Genomic DNA, 19,390 nt, shown 5'->3' with positions numbered 1-19,390 from the left:
CTTGTGCATCTCGGTGACCCACGTGAGAACCCTAGATCTTCAAGCACTCACAGAACAGCTGCTCACACAGAAAAACAGAAGTACTTAGCTTTTCAGGCACAAACGAATCACCCAACCACTACACCTAGTTCCCTACTCAAAAGTCCTCATGAATTCTGGATAAAATACCAACAGGGAGGGGTGATCATTTCAAGGGCAGCTTACGGAGGGAGGCAAGTTCTTTGTACCGCCTGATTAAAGGCCCAAAGGGAGTCACCAACGCAACGTGTGTCTCACACTCTGCGCACGGAGGGAATCAACAGATGGAGGTCTCTGTGCATGAGACTCAACGTTTAAAAAGGATTAACCTGATGTTTTGAAATTAACAAAAACTTCAGTTACAGGCCACAGAATAAAAGAGGATACATACTTGAAACCAAACCAAAACCAAAAAAAAAAAATTTAATAAACCAGTTTTGAATTTTAGAGGCAGAAAGTTTCAGTACGCGTGCCATACAACGTCTCACATTACAGCCACAAAAGCAGGGATGTCGGTCAATTCTTTCTCAACAAAACGAGGGGGAAGGGGAAGGGGAAGGATGCCCAGAAGTTCATTAATATTACTGCTCCAAACTGAAAGTGAAATATTAGAAACCACTCCTTTAACATTTTCACTTCCACTTCTGCAAAGAATCCATCTATGGTACCCAGAGCTTTTCAAATACACATGTACGCACGTATATTCAAAATACATTCCTTTTCCACCTAGGAGGAGTAATAAAAGATTCTTCAGTTAAAAACTAAGAGTAAGGGGAGATGCCAAATGCAGAAGCAGAGCAATGCAGGAATCAACCAGTTTGTCATTAATTAGCAGGAAAAAATCTAGCTCCGACTGCAAATAAATCTCAAATGACATGTGTGGAGGAGCGGTGTTGGGATTCAAGCTCTTCATCTAACGAGATTTACTTTAGCGTCTACCTACCTTCCTGCGTCTCCCCCAGAACAATTCCATGCAAACCTCCAGCCCCGGGCCCAGCCCAGCGCAGACCTAGGGCCGCGCGAACCGTCGGCGCGTCCCCGAGCCCCCGCCGGCCTCCGCGCCTCCGCCCGCCGCCCGCCGCCCCCCGCTGTGGCCGCGCCCACCCTGGGCGGGGGACGCCTCGGGGTCCTGCCGGGAAGCGGGGCGTCCCACGGCGCCGCTGAGACCCGGGTCGGGGACGGCCGCCGAGCCCCCGCCTCCTCACCTGCGCCACCACCGCGCCCGCCGCTCCCTGCCGAGTGCCCGGATGCGGCAGCGGCTGCCGTTTGTTTTCATTCCGGGTGAGGCTGGCCCCGCCCCCGCCGCTGCGGCCGCCGCGCCACCCTCGCGCGGCCAGAAAGCGGGGTTGTGGGCGGGGCCAGAGGGCGGGGCGGGGCGGGGCTAACGCGGGGGCGGGGCGGCCGGTGGTGGGCGGGGCCAAGACGGGGTGGGAGGGGAGGGGCGGGGCCTGGGGGAGGCCTCTAGCCCCCGCCGAGGAGCCCGAGGCGGTGTCCGGTGTCCGGGCGGGACCGCAGGCCCGGCCCAGTATGCTCGACTTGGGAGGAAATCGTACCTGGCTTCGTTTCTCCAAAAGCTTTGCAGGTCAGCGGACCTTGCAGGAAGAACCCTCTACCCCGGAGGGAGAGTTGTTCCCTCCAAAAGCTCGGGTTTTCCTCCCGCTCTCCACCGGGCCTCCACTCACGGTGAAATTAGGTTGCTTCACCCGGACTTCCTGGCTCCTGTCCCCCGACACCGGCCCTGATAACTGGGTCTCCGACACACGACCGACCCCAAGGTCTATGGATATCCGTCCGCCTACTCCCAAAGCTCCCTGTCCCGCACCGTGGTAAAAACGGATAAAGCTGCCTGGGCTTTGTCCGTGTGTGTCTAGGTGAGAAAATAAGACAAGAGTGCATGAAAATTAAAGGCCACTTGTGAGATGCTCTGGGAACGTCAGCAGAACCCAGGTGGCTGAGCACAGGTTCTGGCAGAGCTTTGAGAAATGGATAGATGACCCTTTGGTAGATGGACCTCAAAATGGAAGAAGGCTACCTCAGATCTCTGCAAGTTTGCTCGTTTGAGGCTGCTGGCCGGCCCATCCTTTCTGACTCCCAGAACTGTTGTAGGGCCTGCTTTGGCATTGTGATGGGATGGGGCTTGAGAGCTTACTTAGGTCATGCTCGCAGGCAGCCAGCTCCAACAAATGCCAGGGGGGTACCTGGGCAAGCTACTTAGCTCTCTATCAACACGGATAATAAGACTATGCACCAGGGCATGGTGGCTAACCTCTTGTGCTGGGATCTGTCTATCCCTCTCACTACACCAGGACAACCGTCGGGATGCCGTTAGCCCCAGCAGTACATTTTCAAAAATGGATGTTTTGGATCTAGAATAACAAACACCAGGGGGCCCTGGTGCGGACAATCTGAAAGGGCCTCTGCACATCCTCAGACATCCCCTGTCAGGAGACCTGAAGCAGGACCCCTCCTCCTGGTGCCCTTCCATTCCCTGGTGGGAAGCCTTAGTTGGAATGTGCCATTAAATCCATTTTAAGGAGGAGAAACATGTTCCCAAAGGTTCTGTATATGCCCGTGTTCCTGCCCATTACAGAGAGGCCACTGCACACACTGTGCAGAGCAATTTCAGTCCCCTTTTTCTCATCTCTTGACTTGGAAGCATTGCCTGTGGGTCCACCAGTGCATGCTAAGCTGGCAGATTTCTGTGTCTATCCAAGTAAAGTCTTCTATCTCAAGAGACCTTCTTGGGGCACACAAATACTTAGAAAATCTTTGAAATTAAAGTTCTTTACATTGAGCCAAATCAGCTGCTTGGTCAAAAGACAAATGCAGAATGGGGGGAAATATTGGTAAGTCACATCAAAGACAAATCTCCTTGGTGTATAAAGAGCTCTTACAATTCAATAGGAAAAGGAACAAAATAGAAAACTGGGCAAAGATCTCTGTGAATACAGTTCCCCGAGGAGGAAATACAAATAGTCCATAAACACATGACAGATTACTTAACCCCTACTCAAAATGAGATTAATATAAATTAAAACTACACATGGGGTGCCTGGGTGGCTCAGTCAGTGAAGCATCCAACTCGATTTTGGCTCTGGTGTTGATCTCAGGGTTGTGAGATTGAGCCCTCTATCAGGTTCTGTGCTGGGCATGGAGCCTGCTTAAGAATCTTTCACCCTATCCCTCTGCCTCTCTCTCTTCCTCTCTAAAACCAAAACAAAACAAAACAAAACAAAAAAAACAAACTACAACAAGATACCACCTTATGCCTTTCATCAGATGGAAAAAATGTGACAGCTGGTGAAGGCAGGGCTGTGTGGAAATAGACACCCTCTTTAGTTGCTCCAGGAAGGTGAAATTGGCACAACTCCGACAAGGGCAATATGGTAGTAACTGTCAGAATCAAAATACATATTATCTTGAACTAATAAATCAACTTTTATCATTCTTGCTGTATTGTAGTAACCTGCCTCCTTTCTGTTCTTTGTAATGCTGACATTTAATGGCTTCAACTGTAATTTCATAAGATGAAGAATTCTTTGTCTTTTTGTTTTTATCGCCGTGGATTTCATAGTAACAAGGAATCAAGTAATTTCTGCTGGAGTTGAACCAGAAAAATCCTTAAACATCCTTTAGATGACAGTGAAATTTAATGCTGAATGTTATCAACTCTTGCTAGAAAAGTAACAGGAAGTTTCAGCATGTTGTTTGGCTTTATTTAGAATTGGTTTGATCAGAACAATATACATGTGTTGGTGAAGTTGTGCAGTAAACTTATTTTTTAGAGATGAGGAAGTTGATTTAAAAAGAAAACCAGCTCCTTCTTGATTTTTCTATTTATAAATGGGAATTTGGGGGAAGTGGTTATAAACTGGAATTTTCAGGGAATTTCAATGATGACTCACATTTTCAGTCTGGTAGATTTTCAATCAGTGATAACCTTATTTGGAGGCATGGTCATTTTATTTAGGATCCTAGCTGGATGAGAAGAACATGGAAGGACAGAGAAACCAAGCAGGTGGTGAGGGAGATTTGTTCCCACCCTGGTTGGGAATACATAATTTCAATCCCACTGGAGGATGATGGAAGCTGAAAGAAATTTTGAAAAAATCAGATGTAAGAGTTACTCTGATTTCCAGGAAATGTGGGTTGGAAGGCTGGATTTCAGGTACGACCAGGAAGGGCTTGGCTGCTCACCTGACCCAAGTAGAATCCCTCTGAAAGCATGCAGTCCTCAAGTTCTGTGTCCTGGTTTCGAATCCCCAGCATGTTCTGCTCCCAGGTGTTTAACCCAGGTACCTCTGTTCATCTGTCTCCCAAGAGGTGGGTAGATGATGTTCCAACTCTCAAAAGAAAAGAAGTGACAAAAAAAAAAAAAAAGAAAGAAAAGAAGTGATGGCAGAGATGATAAAGGAAATCAAACCATGGTATTAGTACTATTGAACTAAATTCAGAATAATCTATGTTTTGTCATTTAACCCATTTTCAGTGTTAAAAATAATTTGATATATAGTATTAGTTTTGTGATTTTAAGTCCAAGGGTGAATGGAAACTAAAATGAACATAGTGGCAAGAAAGTAGTAGTCATTGCTGTAGGCTTGTGGTTTGAGAAACTTCCATGGAATACTAAACTACTTTTTTTTTCTTTACTTGATTCCGGAAAATGATTAAAAATAACATAGCTTGCATGACAGTTAAAAAGGTAAAATCTTGGGCAGCCTGGGTGGTTCAGTGGTTTGGTGCCTGCCTTCAGCCTGGGGAGTGATCTTGGAGACTGGGGATCGAGTCCTGCATCGGGCTCCCTGCATGGAGCCTGCTTCTCCCTCTGCTTGTGCCTCTGCCTCTCTCTGTCTCTCTCTCTCTGTCTCATGAATAAATAAATTTTTTTTTAAAAAAAAGGTAAAATCTTCTGCTCAGGTCATGATCTCAGAGTGGGGAGATCAAGCCCCACATCAGGCTCCATACTCGGTGGGGAGTTGGCTTGAGAGTCTCTCTTTCCCTCTGCCCCTCCCTCTGCTTGTGTGCTCTCTCTCTCACTAAAATAAATAAATCTTTTTTTAAATATTTATTTACTTATTATATATATATATATATATATATATATATATATATATATAGAGAGAGAGAGAGAGAGAGAGAGAGAGAGAGAGAGGCAGAGACACAGGAGGAGGGAGAAGCAGGCTCCATGCTGGGAGATCCATATGGGACTCGATCCCGGGACTCCAGGATCGTGCCCTGGGCCAAAGGCAGGTGCCAAACCGCTGAGCCACCCAGGGATCCCTAAAATAAATAAATCTTTAAAAAAAGAAAGGGAAAATGAGAAATCTCCACCATCTCTCTTTTACAAACATACATACACACACAACACACACACACACACACACACACACAACAAATTGCCTAAAACTTTGGGGAATTCAAATTCAACAGGTGATTTTTTTTTTTAAAGAAAGATTCATTTATTTGAGGGGAAAGGACAGAAGGAGAGAGAGAATCCTGAAGCAGACTCCCCACTGAGCACAGAGCCAACAGGGGGAGGGAGAAGGCTTAATTCCATGACCCTGAGATCATGACCTGAGCCAAAATCAAGAGTTGGTTGCTTACCTGATTGAGCCACCCAGGTGCTCCTTGGCTCCACTTTTGAGCAGGTTGTAACATTCGCTTTGTTCCCTTATGGGTGCAATAAAATCTTTGACACATGTTCATTTTTATATGAATAAATATAAAACTCACTGAATGTGAGTCTTGGTTTTACTTTTATTCTGAAACGTTAACACTTTTTATACCCTGGAAAAAGTTGGCCGCTGAGCCTCTAGACCTTGTGTCCATGGTCCAGATGAAAAGAGGGGAAGGGCAAAGAATGAAAATCATGTGTCAACTAAATCTATCCATTTCCATTAGGAAAACAAGAGCTGATCCCAAAGCCCCACCCCTTAAACTTCTGACTTGACTAGAAAAAAATGTCATTAGAAAGTCAATAGATGGGGCACCTGGGTGGCTCAGTGGTTGAGCATCTACTTTTGGCTCACGTGATTCCGAGGTCATAGGATCTAGTCCTGCATCGGGCTCCTGGCAGGGAGCCTGCTTCTCCCTCTGCCTGTGTCTCTGCCTCTCTCTCTCTCTCTCTCTGTGTGTGTGTCTCTCATGAATAAATAAATAAAATCTTAAAAAAACAAAGAAAGTCAATAGACTACGGGCGCCTGAGTGACTCAGTCAGTTAAGCATCTGCCTTCACTCAGTCATGATCTCAGGGTCCTGGGATCAAGCCCTGTGTCAGGCTCTCTGCTCAGTGAGAAGTCTGCTTCTCCCTCTACCCCCTGCTCGTGCTCTCTCTCTCTCTCAAATAAATAAATAAATAAAATCTTTTTTTAAAAAAAAAGAGTCAATAGACTAGAAAAAAAAAAAGCCACTACTACTTATGTGTCATTTTGGAGAATCACTGCTTACCCCCTTAAAAAAAAATTCCTAATCTACCAGGAAGGAAGAAGAGGGAAGCAGACGTTGAATAGATCATCAGCAGTAGGTGGCTCCACCAAAAGACATTTAGGCAAAGCTTCAGTTTGATAATATCTACTTCTTGTTCCTTCCTTTCCCTTTCTTCACCTTCCAACCTCTACATCTCCAGTGCCCACTTCCTCACAAGTACTAAATTGTCACTCTGAGGGTACCTGGGTGGCTCAGTGGTTGAACATCTGCCTTTGGCTCAGGGCATGATACTGGGGTCCTGGGATCAAGTCCCACATTAGGCTCCTTGCATGGAGCCTGCTTCTCCCTCCCTCTGTGTCTCTGCCCCTCTCTGTGTGTCTCTCGTGAATAAATAAATAAAATCTTAAAAAAAAAATATCACGCTGCTTCAGCCTAAGTGATTCATCCTAATGTGCCCGATACTTGGTGTTAACCCAAAGGAGGGATGAAATAGCAGCCACAGAGCTTAATAAAGTATGAGATTGCTGTGATCAGGGATAGTCTTGCAATGGAGCCTGTTGGGAGGAGACAGGCAAGGAGAGGGCTCCCTACTCCATTGGCTGATGCCTATATTACCTGCACAGAGTCAGCGTGCACAGGAGTGTGGGGGAGGGGAAAACGGAGAGGGGCAGAGGGAGAAGCACAGTCCCTGCTGGGCAAGGAGCCCAGTCCAGGGCTGGATCCCAACACCCTGGGATCATGACTTGAGCTGAAGGCAGACTCTTAACTGACTGAACCACCCAAGCACCCCTTATTATTTTTTTATTAAAAAATATTAAATAGGGGCACCTGGGTGGCTCAGTGGTTGAGCATCTGCCCTTGGCTCAGGTGATCCTGGGGTCCTGGGATCAAGTCCCGCATCAGGCTCCCTGCATGGAGCCTGCTTCTCCCTCTGCCTGTGTCTCTGCCTCTCTGTGTCTCTCATGAATAAATAAATAAAATATTTTTAAAAATATATTAAATAATAAAATGAGAGAATAAATCTAAATATCCTGATGTTTCATTACCTGAGCTATAACCATTATTAACATTTCCATGTAAAATTTTCCAGTATATTTTTCTTAATAAGAGCTTTTAAAACTTACATATATATATGTCCCATATATGCAATTTTTAATCATACTTTAAAAATTAATATATCTGAAGAATTTTTATTATTTCACACCTTCATAAATATAACTTCAAGAACTACCTAATATCTCACCAAGTAGAAATACAATAGACCAGCCCATCATCTCCTATTGTTGGTCATTTGCATTTGTGTTAGAATACAGGCTTGCCTGCTGGAATAGACTCCAAATAATAAAGGGAAACTGAAATATTGCTTATCTAACAGCCCTGGGGGGTTCGGTGGTGAATGAAGGGAAACAGTCTCTCCATCTCATTGCCCTGCCATCTGCAGGGTGCTGCCCTCCTCTGCAGACAGCCTGCCCTTGGTGGCTCCTTAGCACAACCACGTGGATTCCAAGCCCAGGGAATGGAAAAGGGGAAGGGGGCGGGGAGCCCAGTCAGAAGTCAAGTGCTTCACACCTAACGTCTCCATTGGCCAGCATGTGGTCACATAATCGTACAAAGGAAAGGAAGGAAGGGTATACCCGGGTATACCCCTGTGGCCTAGGGCAAGGATTCCACTCTGAGGAGAGGAAGAGAAATAGGTATTGGTTGGGGAGGACTAGTCACAAGGTTGTTTCTAATGATTCATTATTTGTAATGGTGAAGGTCATCTCAGGTGTGAAGTTTCCTCGAAAGTGTGTGTGTGTGTGTTTTTTTTTTAAAGATTTATTTATTTATTCATGATAGACAGAGAGAGAGAGAGAGAGAGAGAGAGAGAGAGACAGGAGGAGGGAGAAGCAGGCTCCATGCCGGGAGCCTGACGTGGGACTCGATCCCGGGACTCCAGAATCGCACCCTGGGCCAAAGGCAGGCGCCAAACCACTGAGCCACCCAGGGATCCCCCGAAAGTGTGTTTTGAGGTGGTAGTTAGTTCTGTTTTGTCGTGATATTTCCCGTAGATGAATCTGTCGAAGGTACAAATCCTTGACTCCCTACACTACTGATAACTTTACCTCTTTACCTTTCAACAGATGTGATGTTACCATTTTTTTTCAATTTGTCTTTTTCAAGGGAAACGAAGGAAGGAGGCAGGAGGAGAGATGATGAAGGAAAAGGAGAGCTTGCTTTTTTTTTTTTTTTTTTGAGAGCTTGCATTCTTAACAACTAATGCTTACTGTTGTTTTTATTGCTCCATCGGTCCTTGTTTGTTTTTATTGTTTGCAGAACACATATGGATGAATTTGCACAATTTTTTAAAAAGTATTTATTTATTCATGAGAGACACACAGAGAGAGGCAGAGACACAGGCAGAGGGAGAAGCAGGCTTCATGCAGGGAACCCGACGTGGGACTCGATCCCAGGACCCCAGGATCACGCCCTGAGCCAAAGGCAGGCGCTAAACTGCTGAGCCAACCAGGGATGCCCTCTATAAGACTTTTTTTTTTTTTAAGATTTCATTTATTTTGGAGAGAGAGAGAGCACGAGGGGGGAAGGGCAAAGGGAGAGGGAGAGAGAGAAGCTCAGACTCCCCACTGAGCCCAGAGCCCCATGTAGGGTTGGATCCTATGACCCTGAGATCATGACCTGAGCCAAAACCAAGAGTTAGATACCCCACCAACTGAGCTCCCCCCTGCTCCCCTTGATTCTATACAATCTTATTTGCTATCTTAATGTGTGGAATTCCTGTCCCCCCAGTAAACTATCACCTCTTTGAGGGAAGATAGACTGTATCTTAAATTTCTATTTCTTCCACCTGTGCCTAGCACAGTAGATGCTTAGGAAACATTATTGATATATAATAATTCCCTAGGAACATTTTTTTGGAAATTTCTATCCCCTGCCTCATAAATTTCAAGATGAATCTACTTCTGGTACATTATATGACTGCAGAAATATATACTACCTCTGCTAGCAACCACATATGCCCTTCCCATCATATGAAGAGAGTGGCAGACCAGAAGAGACCACCTCTCCTGGAGAGGACCTGACAAAAAGGGACTTTCCATTGGTTCAAAGAGACTGCAACCTGGGAGGAGAGCAAGGTGGGAGAGGCCCACCAAACTGAGAGAGGATCCTGGGAGATAATAGGCCCAGTGGTGTTCAAGAGGACAGAGATGGACATCCCAGGGAACACTGAATGACAGCCACAAACGTCTAGACTTCATATTCTAGGAGATCAGAAAGTTGATTTTGTTTTGTTTGCAAAAGAATGGCAGCGTAGAAGAGGCATAAGACTAATCTGATAACCACATGCAGGAAGGACTAGGAGGGGTCTGGACGTCACTGCCATGGTTCAGGTAGAAAGAGATACAGGCCTGGCTAAAGGTAGCTAATGGAGGGGTGCCTGGGTGGCTCAGGTGGTTAAGTGGCCAATTCTTGATTTTTTGGCTCAGGTCATGATCTCAGAGTCATGAGGTCCAGCCCTGCGTGGGGCTCCCCACTCAGGGGGTAGTCTGTTTGAAAATTCTTACAGCCACACCCCACTTGCTCATGCTCTCTCTCTCTCTCAAAAAAAAGGGGGTAGTTAATAGAGAGAAAGAAATGGATGCAAATAAATGCTTATAATGGAAAGTAATTTACAGTGACTGATGATTACCTAGATGCAGAATGAAGGAATAGGTCAGTTTTACCTACCTGGAAATTTTGTTGCAGTGTGCTTTCACATGTAGACAATGTAACCAAAGTCATGCCCTCAGGAGACATCCCTCAGAGGCTCTCTCATCCAGGCTTTAATCGGCATCTCAACATTGACCACTCTCTCAAATGTGTTCTTTTTTTAAAAAAAAAATGGATTTTTTATTTATTTATTCATAGTGATGCAGAGAGAGAGAGAGAGAGAGAGAGGCAGATACACAGCCAGAGGGAGAAGCATGCTCCATGCAGGGAGCCTGACATGGGACCCCATCCCAGGTCTCCAGGATCACACCCTGGACTGAAGGCGGCGCTAAACCACTGCGCCACCGGGGCTGCCCTCGAAGGTGTTCTTAATGGGGATCCCGAGGTGGCTCAACGGTTTGGCTGTGATCCTGGAGACCCGAGATCGAGTCCCACATTGGGCTCCGGGTATGGGGCCTGCCTCTCTCTTTCATGAATGAATAAAATTTAAAAAGGTGTTCTTAATGGCAGAGCCCAAAATCAATTCGAAGCAGTAGACACAGGGGTGTATTTGGTCAGCAATATGTCTTACTTCAGCAGACTGGAAAATAAAAATAAAAACACCTTCATTCACCTCATTAAGAGATATTTCCAAAGAAAATTAACTTTCTATGTTTTTTTTTATTTATTTTTTATTTTTTTATGATAGGCACACAGTGAGAGAGAGAGAGAGGCAGAGACACAGGCAGAGGGAGAAGCAGGCCCCATGCACCGGGAGCCCGATGTGGGATTCGATCCTGGGCCTCCAGGATCGCGCCCTGGGTCAAAGGCAGGCGCTAAACCACTGCACCACCCAGGGATCCCCTTAACTTTCTATGTTTAACAATACTTATCAAAATTTGAACATATTTCTGTTGATTTAATGAGCTTTAAATTTATTAAAATGGCAATAACTCTAACCAGAAGAAACTCTCACTATTTAGAGACTCATGATCATAAGATATAATATTTCCTTAAATTTTCATTTATATTCTTGTTGCTGAGAAGTATGATAGGGACAATCCATTAAAGACTTCCAAGAATTACGTATATTCTACTAAGATAAAATTACATGAGGGAAGAGAATGGAAAGGTAAGTTTATCAATAAAAAGGAATAATTAAAAGAGAACTTTATGTATTTTTAAATGGTGGGTATCAAATTGCTATGGTATTTAGATATCACTGAATATATAGCTGAGAGTCACATAATAGTTTTGTTTTTAAAAATATGTATAATTACACTAGATGAGGAATTACATCTCTTACAGCCATTTAAACTTGTAAGGAAGAATTTTAGGTGGAAAAGGAATTTTGTGAGGGTTAATTTTGGAAGACAGCACTTAACCAAACTTCAGAATCATCCTGAGTTTAGGGCTCCCTCTCCTGGTGAGATTCAGAATTTGTATTGGCTTGAAGCTCAAGAAGATCTGAGTGCCACGTTCTATAAGCCACACCCTTCCTGGTGTACTCTCTGGAACCATCTCTACAAAACTTGAGCGGGATAGGACTAGGACACCTGTTCATATTGTACCATTGTGTCTTATCTCCACCTTGGGTCCCCTCCCCACAAAAGCAGAGAGAGGTTTCACTCCCCCAGCCCAGAATCAGTCAGGAGAGAAAGAACAGGACAGAATGGTCCCCTGTACACCTTACCAAGCAGGACCCTTGATGATCATTCATTAATCCGACATGTGTTTATTGAGTACATACTATGTGCAAGCATGATACTCCATGATCTACTGGTAGGCTGCCATCCACTAGTAGAATCTGCCCTCTATTTATTTATTTATTTATTTGAGAGAGAGCACACATGAGTGGGTAGGAGGGGCAGAGAGAGAGGAAGGAGTAGGATCTCCACTGGGTAGGAAGCCCGATGCAGGGCTCCATTCTAGCACTCAGAGACTGTGACCAAAGGCAAAGGAAGATGCTTAACTGACTGAGCCGCTCAGGTGCCCCTACTTCTCTCTTTTAAAACGTTTAAAGAGGGGCACCTGGGTGGCTCAGTCTGCCAGGCGACTGACTCTTGATTTCCACTCAGGTCGTGATCTCAGGGTGGTGGGATCCAGCCCTGCATTGGGCTCAGTGCCTGTGTGGAGTCAGCTTTAAGACCCTTCTCCCTCCCCCTCTACCCCTCCCCCTGCCCCTCCCCCCACTCTCTAAAATAAATAAATCTTAGGGGGAAAAAAAAGTTCTTAAATAAAAAAGGAATCCAGTGTTAAAAAGAAAACCATGAGCCCAAAATGGTGTCACTCACGTTAAGGCCCCAGGTCTGTAAAACCAAGACTTAATAACTAACCTGACTGCAGTTTCACCCCCACAGAAAGGTAACCTTTAACCAGTCAACATGGGAATTTCCTGGTCAGCACTGGGATAACCCCCCCTCCATTCCCCTTGTCTTTGCCTAAAACAATGGGTTCTTTGCTGATAATTTCCTTTTTTCTACACCCTCTCTACCTTTTAAGACCTATCCTCTTCTGTAGCCCTTTGGCACTCTCACCTACTTGCTAGACAGAACACTGCCTGGTTCATAAATTGGTTAATACAGCGAACTAGATCTTTAAGTTTTACTCCATTGAATTTTTGTTATTAAACATCAGCAATAACAACCATAGGATATTACCGCTCAAAATAAAATGACCCACAAACATTTAAAAATATATTCAACCCCTCCCATCATTAAAGAAATGCAAATTAACCACCACGAAAGAAAAATCATTTGCTTGCTATTATGCTGGCATAGGTTTGAGAATATCCAAGGTTGACAAGGGTGGTGGGATCTGAGAAATACACATCTTCATACTTTGTTGACGAGTCTGTAAATGGGTACAACAATTTGAGGGAAAATGAAGAATATGAAATTTTTTTAAGTTTATACTTCTTGACGCATCAATTCCCCCTTTTAGACTATCCTTAGGACTTAGGCCCCAGCCTGCTGCTGCGATTATCAGGAATTTTGGAAGACTTTGATTCCCTGTCCCCAACCACTCTCATTTTTATTTTTCATTTTCATTTTTTAAAAAAATTTTTTAAGTAATCTCTGTACCCACCATGAGGCTTGAACTCCCAAACCTGAGATGAAGAGTCACATGTTGCATCAACTAAGCCAGCCAGGTGCCTCCACTCTTATTTTTAAAGAACAGATGTTCTTGGTGTTCTGCTCCCAACACATTTACCTGTGCCAAGAATGGAGAGAAGGACAGATGCCTGTCTCAGCCACCAGGGCCCAGGGGGTGGGTCAGGCAGCTCCACTCCTCACTCCATCTCTGCCCTCCTACCGCAACACCCACATGCACACAGGAAGGGTAGAAAGAGCTATGAGCTTGAAGCTGACACCCATGTGACCTTGCCCCTCAGGGTCCTGAGGATATGTCCCTTTATGGTCCTCATTTCCCCCCTGTACCCACCCAGGGTTGAGATTGGATGACCTCTCTGACTTCCCTCAACTTTCACCTTAGCTCTGCCCTCAAGGAGCTTATAATCTACTTGAGGAAACAGGGGATCTCTCTTAATTGATGCAATGAATGTTTATTGAATGCTGCTATGTGTGCAAGTTCGAATATATAAATAACATGATCTCCTCCCTCTAGAAGTTCACCATCCAAACGAGAGTCCAAAGTAGGAAGTGGTTGTTGCTGTGAAGGAGATGGAGGATTCTCTGCACATTCCAGGAAAAGAAGACACATTTGTGTAAGGCTAGAAATTTTAGTTAAATAAAAATAGACAGTGGCGTGGGCTAAATGCCCAATGAACACTCAGATAAAAAATTGCCTTTGACACAATAAGCAATATATATTTGGTCTCTGTCCCACTTCCTGGTATGTGACTTCCAAAACCTTGGAATCTCTGAAGTGACAAGTGTCTTTTTAAGTGTGAAGGAGGGGCGCCTGGGTGACTCAGTGGTTGAGTGTCTGCCTTCGGCTCAGGGCGTCATCCCGCGGTCCCGGGATTGCTTCTCCCTCTGCCTCTGTCTCTGCCTCTCTCTGTGTGTCTCTCATGAATAAATAAATAAAATCTTTAAAAAAAAAAAAAAAGTGTGAAGGAAATGGCTGAGGCTGGAGGCTCCAGGATAAATCGCAGGATGGAGGCTGGTTGCCAGGGGAACCAACCTCCCAATTAGAGGGTCGGTTTTTTTGCACCCCATGCCCACTTTCCAAGAGGGAGGGGAGAAGGTTGGAAATGGAGTTCATCATTCATATTGAGAAATCAATATTTCGATTATTGAAAATATTGAGAAATCAATAATTTCATCCACTGAGCCTATGACATGAGGCCTCTATTAAAAAAAAAGACAATAAATCCTAATTGAAGGGGTTCAGAGAGCCTGTGGGCTGCTGCTGACCATGTGGAGGTGCTGGGGGAGGGGTTGGTGTGTGTGGAGAGGACACGGGAGCTCAGCGCCCCCCAGACTGGCCCCCAGTCATCCCTCCAATTGAGCTTGTACCTCTTTTTCATAAACTGGTAGCCTAATAAGTAAATTTTTCCTGAGCTCTCTTTCTACCAAACTATCCAACCTGAGGAAGGGGTAGTAGGAACCTCTGATTGAAAGCCAGAAGCACAGGTGACAATGTTGACTTGAGATTGGAGTCTGCAGCGTAGTGGGTGCCCTCTTGCCCTTCACCTGTGGGAGGTGATGCTCTGGCCAGGTAGGTAGTGTCAGAGAGTTGGATTGAATTGTAGGACCCCCAGCTGGCATCACAGAGGATTGGAGAATTGCTTGGTGTGGAAAACCCACACATCTGGTTTCAGAAGTGCTGCGTATGGGCTATTCTCCCTTTAGGGCCACAGCCAATTTATGAGGGCTTAGCCAAGTATCTGCTTAGCCAAAAGTAGTCAAAGAAATTTCACATGGAAGCCTAAGACCTGATATGGGTCTTGATGAGCAACGTTTATAAGAAGTTTGAAGGGAGGGGCGCCTGGGCGGCTCAGTCGGTGAAACATCTGCTTTCGGCTCAGGTCATGATCCCAGAGTCCTGGGATTGAGCCCTGCATCAGGTTCCCTGCTTAGTGGGAAGTCTGCTTCTCTCTCTGCCCCTCCCCCTGCTCGTGCTGTCTCTCAAATAAATAGATAATCTTTTTAAAAAGTTTGAAGGGGGCAGCCCCAGTGGCCCAGTGGTTTAGCGCCACCTTCAGCCCAGGGCGTGATCCTGGAGACCCGGGATGGAGTCCCACGTTGGGCTTCCTGCATGGAGCCTGCTTCTCCCTCCGTCTCTGCCTCTGTGTGTGTGTGTGTGATGAAAAAATAAATAAAATCTTTTTAAAAAAAGTTTGAAGGGAAGATCTCGCAGGGGCAGATCCAGTTTGGGGGATTTGTTTAAATATTAAAAAAATATTTTTATTCTTATAGTTTTGGGCCATAAGTGGTTTGGCTAACTCTTCAATTGACAAAATCTGATCAGAGAAATTGAGAAGCTAGTCTTTCCTCTAGCACGGTGGATACAAATTTAGTGATTTATCAATCTAGAAAAGTCTCCTTCATTCTGTGCCAGGTATCAGGTGCCTGCACGTCCGCTACTAACATCCCCTCGCTGCTGCTTTCTAGTTGGTCAGGAGAGGGCGCTGGAGGGCCGCTGAGGAGCCGGGCTCTCTTCCCTGTCAGGGCATGTGGCTCTTTTTTTTTTTTTTTTTTTTTTTTAAGATTTTATTTATTCATTTATTCATGAGAGACGCAGAGAGAAAGCCAGAGACACAGGCAGAGGGAGGAGCAGGCTCCATGCAGGGAGCCCCATGTGGGACTCGATCCTGCGACTCCAGGATCACGCCCTGCGCCAAAGGCATACGCTCAGCTGCTGAGCCTCCCAGGTGCCCAGGGGTGTGTGGCTCTTGGCAGGTTCGGGTAGCACGAAAGCATCCTTCCACACCTGGTCCCGCAAGCCAGGCCGCTCCTGCAGTGTGTGTGGCGCCTGCAGCACCCAGCTCCATTCTTCCCAGCAACTGGGAGTTTCCCGTGACACCCCCTGGCAGCAGCTTCAGGGGCCCGAGGCGCATGAACAGCACCCCCTGGTTTTGTCCTGTGGCTTTGGGGCGGGTTCGAGGCAGAGCACCTCCCTAGGGATGGCCCCTGGCACCCCAAGGGGCAGATTTCCAGCAAGTGCGGCTGACCTGGCACCTCGGCGACTCCTCTGCAGTGCGGTGAGCCACACACTCTCCAGTAAGTTCTGGATCTCAGCCCTGCAGAGGGACCTCCTCATGGGTGCTCTGTCTCACCCAGGGTGATGGCTGCTGGCTGGGTCTCCTGAGCCTGTGTTAAGAATCCTTTTTACTTCTTTTTTAGCCAATTCCTTAGTACCCCAAACCCCTGGGACTTTTTAGAACATTTTCGTATTTATTTATTTTTGCAAGAGAGAGCACACAAGAAGGAGGAGGGGCAGGCTCCCTCACTGAGCAGGGATCCCCATGCAGACTTGATCCCAAGCCACTGGGATCATGACCTGAGGTGAAGGCAGATACTTAACTGCTTAATCAACTGAACCACCCAGGAGTCCTTTTTAAAAGATTTTATTTATTTATTTGGGAGAGAGAGAGTGAGAGTGCAGGAGAGGGGGGAGAGTCAGAGGGAGAAGCAGACCCCCTCGCTAAGCGGGAAGTCTGAGGTCGGGCTCTATCCTGGGACCCCGGGATCATGACCTAAGTGGAAGGCACTTGAGCCACCCAGGCACCCTTCCAATCCCCTGTTAAAATTAATTCTTTATGTTAAACTTTCCTTGTTCAAATTGCTAGGTGGTTTCTGTCTCCTGATTGGACCCTGAGCAAAAGAACTTCACAATGCATTGCTGGTAATCATTATTATAAATGTTAAAGATACCCACATTTGAGGATATCTCTATCAAGTTTCACATATGAATTTGAAGGTTGCAGTGCATTTCAAGTTATTTTTTGCTCCGGGACTAATGTTAAACCCCTCTGAATTAATGACATGTATTAATCAGGGTGTCACAGACAGCCTCCTTGACGCGGTGCTGTGGGAGTTTTATCTTTCTTTGTCAATGTCAGCATTTCTTGTCAAATTAGCAAAGAAGTTATATCCTTTTCCAGTGTGTTCATATGATTCATTAACTGGATTATCAAACAATCCCCAAACCTTTTATAGCTTCTATTCAAACTTTATTCGTTCCTCTGAGTTAATTAGTGCTTTTTATGAGATCTGAAAATTTTTTGTTACAATTTGCTTTTCAATGTCAGAATCATTTATATTGATTCTGTGTCATTTTTTATAGCTTTTATTTCAGGTTCTACTAATTTTAAGTTGCCTTTAAAGATGGCAAAAGAAGGTAACCTTTGTATACATACAAAATCTAGGGTCTATAATTTCTCACTCATTTTATTAAAATGTTCCAGAGCCATTTTTGAAATTAAAGTTAAAAGGCCATATTCCATTTTCATCAAAGATAGCATTCCCATCAAAAAAGGGAAGAAATGTACACTGCATTTAATGGTGTACTCTGCTGAAGGAGCGTAGAGAGAGCACATCCCAACATCATTTGCTACAGACAAGTCAAAACTTACTGTTCTCTCTGGGTTGCAGGACCAAACCTCCCATGGACTCAGTAATCCCCCAGCATCTAAAGTTCTTCATCTCTCTTAATGTCTCTATTCATAGATCTAGGGAAATCCTTTTATCAGGCAAAAATCTATCCTACTTGAGAAGCAGAAAATGCCAGAAGCTTACCATTGCAGTGTCCCTGGCAGCCGCAGGGCATGAACAGAGAAAATCTTCCTCCCGTTAGCACCCTCCCAGGCCCCAGTGGGAAGCCAGTGGCTGACCTGACATTCAGCCCCAAGTATAGCCACATGCACTTTCCCCAGGCAGCTGCAGGAGCGGTTCGGCCTGCCTGCAACAACAGGAGCTGGTGGAGGTAACACTATGTGATTTCCAAGGCAAGATCATACAAATGCCATGGACTTCTGCTGTGCTCTCCTGGGACGCTAGCCCAAGCCAGCTTGTGTGGAGCGACCAGATGAAGAGGCCATGTGTAGGAGTTCTGGCTGACGGCCAGTCTCAGCTGTTAGACCTTATGTGAGCGAGGAAGCCTCCAGATGATTCCAGCCCTGGCTGCCAAGTCCCCCAGCCTTCCAGTCTTCCTGGCTGAGAAGTGGAGACTTTGCCTTGTCTGAGTTCCTAACCCCCCAGAACCCAGGAATGTACTAAAGTGATCATTTTCCATCATTAAGGCTTGATGGGGTTTATTTGGCAACAACCAGAGTGGAAGGGAACTTGCAGAGATGTGGGCAGGGTACAGGCAACACACTGCCCCAAGAGTAGCCACAACAGAACTGGGACCCTCCCCAGCCTGAAGGAGGAAAATCTATCTATCTATCTATCTATCTATCTATCTATCTATCTATCTATCTATGTAGGCTCCATGCCCAACATGGGACTTGAATTTGCAACCTTGAAATTGAGACTCTCATGCTCTAGGGACAGAGCCAGCCAAGCGCCCGAAGAGGAAGATCTTGTTAGTGGAGCCCAGTGAGCTGGAGGTGGAGTGGGGGGGCCTCTCTGAAAGAACAATGGTCCTCAGGCATCCAGATGAGTCTCCCTCTGAGCTCCTGCTGGGAGTCCAGCCTTCAGGGCCAGCCCCTGAATCACAGAGCAAGACCAGAAAGGATGGAGGATGAACCCAGGGGTGGGATGGGGACACTAGGGGGTGGAAATCCACCCTGCAGCGTGTGGAGTTGAGATGGGACCCATGTGAAATCCCCCATGGAGGACCGAGAAGAGGGACAGCAGGTGCCTCCCCTGGCAGGGCTTTACCAGTGCACGAGGGGTTGCACGTTTGTGGACAATCCTTGGAAAAGGCCCGTGGTGTGCAGAGCCCGGTGAGAACCCATTTTTGCCCCCCCCTTCTCTCAGAGCCTGGGCACAGCACTCACCGTGGATCTGTCAAGTCGCAGCCTCCAGATGGGAGTTGGAGGGCTTTCTGGCTGCTCTGATGGCGGCTGCACCCACACATCTTGGAAGGAGGTGCATGGAATACTAAAAAATTTAAGTGCTGCAATCAGGACTCTGAAAGTAATGGAGCTGGAATTATTGAGGGAAATTTACAAGTTAAATAACCTAAAAGGCTGCAGATGCAAATGACACTAAATTAGCAGGAACTTTGGGGGCACAAGAATGACTCGTCCTTTCTCAAAAAAAAGAAAGAAAGAAAGAAAGAAAGAAAGAAAGAAAGAAAGAGGTCAGAGAGCAAATGGCAAGCCAGGAAGGACAGGGAGCAAGCC

The 19,390-nt window shown here is 45.8% G+C and overlaps 1 protein-coding gene across 3 annotated transcripts in view; it reads right to left on the bottom strand.

Moving 5' to 3' along the window:
* The window catches only part of NUB1 (negative regulator of ubiquitin like proteins 1), a 29,553-nt gene extending 28,170 nt beyond the window's left edge, over positions 1-1,383 (bottom strand). Inside the window, exon 1 of one of the 3 annotated variants that reach the window (XM_072763151.1) lies at positions 1,224-1,383. In XM_072763151.1, the coding sequence (XP_072619252.1) occupies positions 1,224-1,294 (71 nt within the window). In that variant the 5' untranslated portion in view covers positions 1,295-1,383. Of the gene's footprint in view, positions 1-961; positions 1,201-1,223 lie in introns of those variants that run through there. The other 2 variants (XM_072763152.1, XM_025993771.2) reach the window with 2 other exon arrangements.
* Positions 1,384-19,390: the final 18,007 nt, after the last annotated feature.

Source organism: Vulpes vulpes, chromosome 7 (assembly GCF_048418805.1).
Source record: "Vulpes vulpes isolate BD-2025 chromosome 7, VulVul3, whole genome shotgun sequence".
Lineage (NCBI taxonomy): Eukaryota > Metazoa > Chordata > Mammalia > Carnivora > Canidae > Vulpes > Vulpes vulpes.
This window is presented reverse-complemented; position numbering and strand designations above follow the sequence as displayed.